General features: G+C 36.8%; 1 protein-coding gene across 2 annotated transcripts in view; it reads right to left on the reverse strand.

Moving 5' to 3' along the window:
* The window catches only part of ITGBL1 (integrin subunit beta like 1), a 203,457-nt gene extending 195,479 nt beyond the window's left edge, over positions 1-7,978 (reverse strand). For both annotated transcript variants that reach the window (XM_039337737.1, XM_039337736.1), the window contains exons 1-2: positions 7,728-7,978; positions 6,180-6,391 (exon numbers count right to left, since the gene is read on the reverse strand). In XM_039337737.1, the coding sequence (XP_039193671.1) occupies positions 6,180-6,391; positions 7,728-7,828 (313 nt within the window). In that variant the 5' untranslated portion in view covers positions 7,829-7,978. The remainder of the gene's footprint in view (positions 1-6,179; positions 6,392-7,727) is intronic.
* Positions 7,979-9,198: the final 1,220 nt, after the last annotated feature.

A 9,198-nucleotide genomic window follows, 5' to 3' on the forward strand; every position in this document is an offset into this window, starting at 1 on the left:
ATGGAGTCAAAGATCATTCTTATTTAAAAGTTCAAGCTGAGGCAAGGCTGACATAAGGTTAAAAGAGATCTGAGAAATTGTAAGGACCACCACTTCTATTGTCAATTCCTCCCCTCCTGCTACTCTTCAACATAAGTCCTGTCTCATATCTGGTATGGATCTCTGTAAATTTTAGGATTTTTCTCTTCCAAATGTGTGCAAAGAAAGTAGAGTTTTGGGTGAACCCAGTGTCTTTTAGCAGGGTCTGCATGAAACTGTGACTCTGGGGATTTTGGTCCCATAGTTTCCTGATGCTGTATTTGCAAGCAAACTGCAGGGTCCTTTTGAATCCTGCCAGTTTTCTTGTGAAGAGATGTCTTCCAAAGCATAAGCGCGTCTTTAAGGCTTCTCCTTATCCAGAGAAGCTCTGCTGGTCTGGATTCACTGCCTGGGCACTGGCCTCAACCTCAGTGGCATCTGCACTGTAACCTGTTAGCTTTCTATTGTCACCTCCCGGAAATCCACTAAGATACCAATTAATTCACTGGATATTAAAACAGAACTTCCCAGGATACTGATATTATTATTCATATAAATATAGAATTCATTTGTTTTACAATTATACTTTAATAACTAAGTCTGTGGTTTTTATTACAATTCTCTGTGGCCTCACTATCCACTATATTCTACTCAACATGCATCATGTATTACCTAATTTTTAATAACTCAATATAGAATGCTCTTGTCTGTAAAACATTTGTTAATCTTCAGCATGTCTCTTAATGTTACATTTTTAATCTATAGGCTGTGTTCAGAAACAATGGCTTAATTTGCTTATAATACTAAGCCAGTATTTAAATTCTAGGTCTATGTGCACAATTTCGAATAAACTAAGTAGTAACTAGAGAATATGTGCTCTATTTACTTTCTCCTGCTGTGTATAAAGGGCTCCTGCTAAGTTTGGGTGCTCTTTTCAAATAGCCAGCTTCTTACAATGGTTTATAAGTACAGGTTGTAAAAAAAAATAATAGTTGTAGTTGTAAAACAACTACTTAATTAAAGCAGCAAAACAATCCAGACTTAAAAATGACTTAACGTGAACATATTTAGATTTCAGCCTCTGATTCCAATATGAGGGAATTCTAATATAAAATAAGTCCCCTGATCAAATTTATATGCTCTCTCAATAATTTTGATGCTAAATTATCCTGAAGACTGTCACATCATAGATTCCACATCCACCATCCCTATTTGACTTCCATATGGACTTGGTTTATTCAGGCTAATCACAGCTTCCCCAGAATAGAACCTTCTAACAAACTTTCTTGCTTTGTCTCCAGCTATTGTCTATGACTCCACCCACAGGCCTCATGGTCTTAGAGCATCAACCTGAGGCCAAGGTTTCTCTTCTTACAGGTCAGATCCTGAACAAACAAGGCCAACCCGAGAGCATAATTGAGCAAATCAAATTTGCTATTTCAGGAATTCAGTTATAGGGAGGTGTCTAAAAGAGCCTAGAAGTAGTCTCTAGAAAGGAGCATTAGTCTTGAGCAGAAGCACATCATGCAAGGATGACTGGGAGAGGTTTGCATGTATATCCCTCCCACCTACCTCACCAGTTGTTAGGCAAACACCGAACAAGGACTCCAATAAATCTGCTTTCTTGCCACTATGAGGTAACATTGGTTGGATTTTATGCATATAGTTATTTTATGCATGTTTTAAACACGGTTTGTGAAATAAGCCACAATGACTGAGTTCACATACAACACATTAAAGCAAACCATTTGTTGGTTTAGCATTACCTGTGAACTGAACACAATGAGTAACGATGGTCTGTCTAAAGATCCACTCTCCTTTTTACTCATATCAGCTTCCCATAGAATTACCTTTTATATTAACATGTTAATATTTATCTTGAAAAGGAGTTAAAGTTCGTTATGGATTTGATTGTTAATATAGTTGGGTAATGTTAGTTAGATTATGATTGTTTATTTTTAACCCAGTAATCAGCTTTGGGAAGTAGGGGAGTGGGGGAGGGGTGGGAGGGATTTGGGATATATATTGTGTAAAATTTTTAAAACTTTTAATAAAAAAAAGAATTGCCTTTTATCTTCTGGTCCTATAGTCACACTGGATCTCATTTTACATCAATAATTTCTTAAATTCACTATTTCACTAAAGTAGTGCTTAACCGAAAAAGAAATATGACTGTCTTGTTTTCCTCAGGCTCCATTTTCGTTACTGCATTATTTATATATGAGCTGCAAAACCTAGATTATCTGTAGATAACAGTAGCAGAGATATTGAAAACTCTCTTTGCTACCATCTAGTAAATGCCTGAGACTTTGCAGCCCAGTTGTGCTATTACAATCTATCAATATATTAGTGCTAATGGTACAGAACCCCTTTTGATATTGCTGCCCCAGAGAATCAGCATTACTTAACAGCATAATAAGAGCAAATGAATATATTTTCTATATTTGAATAAGGATGGAAAATAATATTGCTGTTTATCCTCAGAAAACATTCATATCCTATCTAAAACATTTCCACATGTGGCAAATTCCAAAATACAATAGATGCCAGGACTAATATATAACACTTGGAATCAGAACTTAAACTTTACTATTTTTCTCTGACAATGATGAATAAGCAAACATAAGATCTCAATCTTATTTCTCTACAATATCCATTGATAGTTTTTGATTATCCATAGTGAAATGGGAAATCTTTTCTACACCAATGGCCGGCTATTTGAAGTATATTGTGACCCACGGTATTAATTGTTTTAGATTTGATTGTTTATTCATATGCATTCATATATGCAGGAAATAAATACAATCCCCCCCAAACACAAAATATTTAAAAATTTATTAGCTGCTGTCTCAAAAGAGAGATTTGTTTGTGCTCTTAGGTGGGAATTTTCACAATGCTTAAGTCTTTAAATGCTCGAGGATCTCAGATATGGAATTCTTCATTTACCTCCATGATTTAAATCTATTTTAATACAATTCTTTTAAGCACCTGATGTATAAAGCACCCTCACTTTATAAGAAATTCTATGTAATATAAAACAATATTGTATAGGGGAAAGAAATTTGTGGATGTTATGATCTCTACTGACAGTTAAACAATGTGATCCTGATTCTTCTCCTGGTCCAGTACTAAAATGTCATGGAACTCAGGGAGGATTATGCTGAAAAGCCAATTGTTCTAGAATGTTTCAAATTTAAGTTTCAGAATAAATATTGGTAATGCCATATTTCAGTTTCAGTTTATACTGAAAACAGCACAAATATTCTCTCTGAAGCCCCCACTGCATAAGAACAAAAACAAAAAAGCAGAGATAGCTAGTCCAGTTGCACATTATCCCTCTTGAAGACTTTGTTTGCCCTCACAGATTCCAATCCATGGACAATTTGAATAGGCTATGTGATGTTGTGAGCTCCTCATGGCCCTTACGAGGTCCCAAATCAATTGTGATCGCCACAAAGGCTAAAACAGAGCTGAAAACATGACTCTTACAGTGGCTAAAGAGAGAAGACACTTCCTTCACATATAGGAACATTGTTCTTTTTTTAAAAAAAAGACAGGATTTTCACACTGAAAATATTCTTAAATGTAAATATGTGACTGTCCTGAGAATTAGATAACTGTAAATGTATTGACTATGTCGAATAACTTCTAGCTTTTTATACATACATACATACATAAAATTTTCTGTAAAATATAACATTATCAGAAGCATCGCAGTAAGGTTTTTTTTTACTTACACATTGGACATTTTCATTTTGATAAAGTTGATGCTAAAATGGTTAGTATTAATTTGTTCCTATAATATCTTCCAAGCACATTGCTGGCATGCATTTGTTATTATTGGCATTCTCTGTAACATTCTTACTGACCTAATTATGGGGTCTGGCCTAAAAAACTGACACGTTTCATGGAAAGGACAAATGTTAAGCGAGGATGTGATCTGGAAAAAAATATATCCTGTACTCTGACGAATGAGGAAATGATGTTTTCCTTTATTTCTCTATGCTGAGATTTACAACACTCTTGACAACAGAAAGTTATCTATTAGAACTGTTAAAAATACAAATATTAATTTTATTGTACAATGGTTTCTATTCTTATCAGATCAAAACTGCTCAATAGTTAAAGACTTCCTTTTGCAACAATCTATGTGTGTATATGCAAAAAAATTGAGTGGGTCCTACAGTGCTCAGTAAGTGTCTATAATCCAGTAGACTTGTGCCAGTATCTTACTTTGTAATGTACAATAGATGCTGAAAGAGCATGAAATCACACTAATCTAAGTAGGTCTGACATTTTGGTATGTCTAAAGGCAACTCTGGGTGGGAAATGTTTTTATATACCTAACCCTAACCCTTAAGAGCTCTGGGTAACATACAAAGTAATTATAGAAAAAAATATCAGTAAAAGCAATCAGAGTTTAACAGATATAAAATACAAAAGCTAAAACCATTAACTGTATTAAACTTCAGAACATAAATAACGCTTCAGTTCTGTCTTAAACTATAGGAAGGAAATTAGGTGTTCCAATTGCAATGACAGAGAGCCAGTTTGGTGTAGTTGTTAAGGCACTTGGCTAAAATCTGGAAGACTCTGTGTTCTAGTCCTGCCTTTAAGCAGAAAGCCAGCTGGATGATTTTGGTCAGTCACTCTCTCTCAGCCCTAGTCATTTCAGAAATCTTGCAAAGAAAACTGCAGGGATTAGTTTAGGCAGTTGCCAGGAGTCAACAGTGACTCAAAGGCATCTCTCCCCCCCCCCAAAACCCCCAAATGTCTAAGCCCTAATACTAATGGCGCTCAAACTAAGGATGTTCTTGAATTTCCTAGCACAAAATCTGTAGAGCCACTTGGACTCTTGATTTTTTTTTATGTCACTCTTGCTATTGTCCCTAAAAGCCATCTCTATATGATCTGAGTGTATGGGAAAGAGTAACAATACACCAGAAATCAATCAACTTGCTTCTTAGTAGGGCAGAAAGTATCAGCAAGGATTATTTTCCGGGTGTAACTTGCTAATGTTTGTTCATTTATTACATTTACATGCCACCCATCTCATTGTCAAGCGACTCTGGGTGACTTACAACATCACAAAACAATAATATAAAACAGTCAAAACATTAAAAGTGAGCATAAAAACTAGATAAGAAAGTAACCAATACGTAAATGGAGCAGAGGTGGGATCTTCTTAGTCTACTAACCATTTCCAGAGTGGAACATTCCCATTCAGGCTCCAAGTTTTCAGGTTGTTTCAGAAAGCCAAGGGGGCAGATTTCATCTTAAGCAGCATGATGATACAGAGGCAGGAGCCATGGCAGAAAAGGCTCTTCTCCTGGACCCTGCCAGCTTATGTATCAAATCATCATTAAAAATTTGGAACCATACATGGCAACTGAGAACCAAGGGTGCATCTAGATCCTGACTTATACTATGAGCCTCTCCAAGTCTTCCAAGGTCAATACAATGTAGAACTAAAAGTGACATTTAGTCAATACATGGGTCATGCAGGAGCAGGAAAGGACATGTTTGGATTAAGGAGACAGTAACCAGCACTATGTGCACACCATATATACTTCAAATCATATTTTCCCTTTCAAATCCAGATCGCTCATATTCCTAATAGGAAATACTACAGTAAATTCTTTATCTCTAATAGTCAAACAAGGACGTACTATTGTTTTACAGCATCACATTACACTGATGTGCCTCAAATAGGTCTAAATAGTGGCTCTCCGGAAAAAAAAAAAAGATGTAGAAGCCCAGCAGCCTTTAGAGATAAGCTGGAATGTAAACATGCATCAAATTATGCTAGTCCATCAATCCAACTCCAAAATCAAAAGTGATTTCAGTTAAAGAAATATCAGTTTGGCTGAAATTTCCATTTAATTTTACAAAGGACCCAAATATTTCACGATGGAGAGGATGAGGAATTTTAACTTTATAACAGTTTTGTTTGTTTGTTTTTGCTACTGTTCTTCAATGTGTGCCATTTTAATTCTAATTCTGTTGGTTGTTTAATTCATCTCACTGAGAAATTTAAAAGAATCCAATGAAAAATGCCTATAATTTGCTAGTGCCTGACACTGGTTCAAATGGATGTAAAATTGCAGGACTGATCCTCAAACATATCATAGAATCCTTTGTGATTGCTGCTTCTTGCTTACCTGCACAGATTTCTCCACCATAGGTTTCACATACCCATTCATGACATTCACACAATGGCCCATAATATTTGCCTGGCTCAGTCACTTGACAGATGCAGACCCCACAATCACATTGGCCTCTGCCACTGCACAGTTTTCCATCTGGAATTTGACATCGCTGCTCTGACTCAGACCGGGAAAGTCTGCAAGATGAGGTGCTTTTTAAACCATTCCTGAAGAGGATGAAAAAAAAAAAATAGCAAGTTGCAAAGACATGGGTGTTACAGCTATGAAAAAAACCAAACCAAAAACAAAAGCTTGGTTTATGGCATTCTTTTCTTCTGCAAAGACCACACAATCTGAATTACCCCCTGGATAAACCGTTCTGTCAGCCACACACTTACTAAGATTGATGCATAATTCAGCTTCTGTTCATCTGCAATAAACTATTTCATAGGATGCTGTAAAGATTCGAGAATAGAGTGATGCTAACTATGACTGTACAGTGTTTTGCATTTGATTCCAAAAAGATGCTTCAAATGTAAATTACTGCAACTTTTCAAAGCAGCCAGGTCTTAGAATCAGGAGACCTGACACAGCTGCTTTAAACAGTTGCAGGCAACTATTCTGCTGGTAACTTTATGTGTTCTGAAGCATCTTTTGGGAACTGAAACTGAAGCATTGCACAGTCCTAAGTCTGACTCATCCATAGATATAAAGAGAGCATCTAACATAGAACCATTGTGAGCAAATATGTTTGGGCAAGTTGTCCAAGTAATCAAACATGTCATCTTTATTTTTGACAATCAGTTATTCCTTGTGGACAAATTCATCTTTGAAATTCTTCTGTAAGAATTTATTATATTGCAAAGAATCACGCTTTTGTAACTATAGCTCATCAATTCTCCATTCCCCAAAAGAATGCTTCAGATTGTTGTTAATGGGATTGGTTTTCAGGGAATAATCTAAATAAAGGTACCACCAGGAAGTTCCAACTTTCAAGTCATATCCCAGGTTTTAAGTACAGAAGTAAACATTCAAGACCATACAAATGCCAGGCCGTGGTCTTTTCAGTACTCCTGGATGCGTTGCTAGTCTCATAACCAGAATTTTTGAAGATGTGTGCATTTCTTTATTAGTAGTATTTCTGAGTCAGGGCTAAACCTGCTTTTAGTAGACAGGAGTTTAAATGAAATAGGATGAAACTGGTAAACTTATACATGAGTAGGTCAGAGATTAAATGGAGACTAGACACCCAGATAAACTTTGGAAAATCCCCTTTTGCACTCAAGGGGGCACTACATTCAAAATTCAAGGGCAGTTTAGCCTATCCCCACTAATTCGGAGTATTGATGTATGGTGCATATCTCAGCTTCACGGACAAAAGAAACATCAAAAGATTTGGTTTTGCATCACAATGGGATTTCTGTTTAAACTTACAGAGATAAGCAGCAGTTTGAGGAAATAAAAAGAAAAGCCATAGACACACTCTATTTAAAACAGTACTTTCTCCCTGCACCGTTTTCCAGACCTCTAAGCTTATTGCTAAAGTAAACTGATAGAGCTTACCGCAGGGTCAAGGATGAACTTTGTGGAATAGCAGGCAACAAAATGAAGACGGAAGAGGCGAATAGCAGCATCACCAAGCCGAGAAAGCCCTTTGTATGCATGATTAAATCCAAGGACTGGCGACAAGAGTTTTCCTGGAGAGTTCAAACACAGAGACCCACTCGGCTTGCTATGTTCTGAGCTGGCCAAAACCAGCTCCTTCCCCCACTGTGCTCCACCAAGTGCCTTTGATTAGCTGTCTGGAATCTGGATTTGGGCAGCATCCTGAAAGGAAAGGATAGTGCCAAACTCTGTACTTTATAGTCTAGGCTGGGAAGTAATTAGAAACAGTTGTACGGCCAGATGGCTTATTTTGACATAATAAAGTATCCTGTTTATGGTTTTGAGAACTTTTGATTCTAAAAACCAGGCACCTCAAGACACCTTTTTCTTTGATAAATGGAGGTTTGTGATAGTGATGGTAAAAAGATTGAGACAAATATGTCCTGGTAGGTTTGGCAGAGAAGTCTAGCCATGTTCAGTGTAGCACTAAGACCACAGGTGAATGCTTTATATTCTTTAGTGCAGAAGGAAAAAGAGAAAGTGACTTGGTGCTTCCCCTCCCTCTTAGTCAGCAGAAGCAGTAAATTAGAAGCTGTTTGTGCTGACCTTCAGGATGTCAAACTGACAACAACTTGTGTCAAAGCATCTGCTCAGTGTAAGAGATTTAATCAGTTTTCAAACATCAGACCGGAGCAAAACCAGGCTTGTCATTATGCATTTGACTGCATGTAGGCAAAACACAGAGAACACAGATCTACAGATATGTATTTCCTGTGTTCATAATTCTAAATATTCCTCCAAACACTTAATCTTTTTGACAGGGCAAAGAACCTATAAAGCAGTGGGCTTCTTCATTTTCTATTACTTTGTTTGTTTTGTGGTCCCACCAGTTCTTACTGTATTTCTTGCAGATATCCAATACATCATTATCGCTATTTTTGTCATGCCATTGGTTGTAATCAGTCTGTGCAGTCTTCGTGCAGCAGCTAACTAGGTGGCCCACTGGGGGTTTTTTTTCCAGCTTTTTTGCAGAAGCAGCATTTGCTGCCTGTTGCTTCTTCTCAATTTTGACTTTATAAGCATTTGTTCTTAAGGCTTGGTCTTATGCAGCCAGAATTAGTCTCTCTGGTCTTTTTCTTCAATTTACCTGCTCTTAGCCATTGCGAGGACTTTTTGTTATCTGTTTGGTCTCCATTTTTTAAATGTACTGGCCATGTAATATTTTTCCTTGCTATGTCTCTTTTCTATTCTCTATTTGATCATTCTTCTAGGCCAGCTTAATCTCTTGGATATTCAGTAAATCTTCATGGTATAATGCTTCAGTGTATCTTCTTCCCTGTCCTTCATATATTCTTCCAATACCCCTTTTTCTTTCTCAACTGTCTGATGTACTTGCAACATTCCACACCTACCAATGTTCCTTGGTATA

Source organism: Crotalus tigris, unplaced genomic scaffold (assembly GCF_016545835.1).
Source record: "Crotalus tigris isolate CLP2741 ecotype Arizona unplaced genomic scaffold, ASM1654583v1 scf7180000017685.4511686, whole genome shotgun sequence".
Classification (NCBI taxonomy): domain Eukaryota; kingdom Metazoa; phylum Chordata; class Lepidosauria; order Squamata; family Viperidae; genus Crotalus; species Crotalus tigris.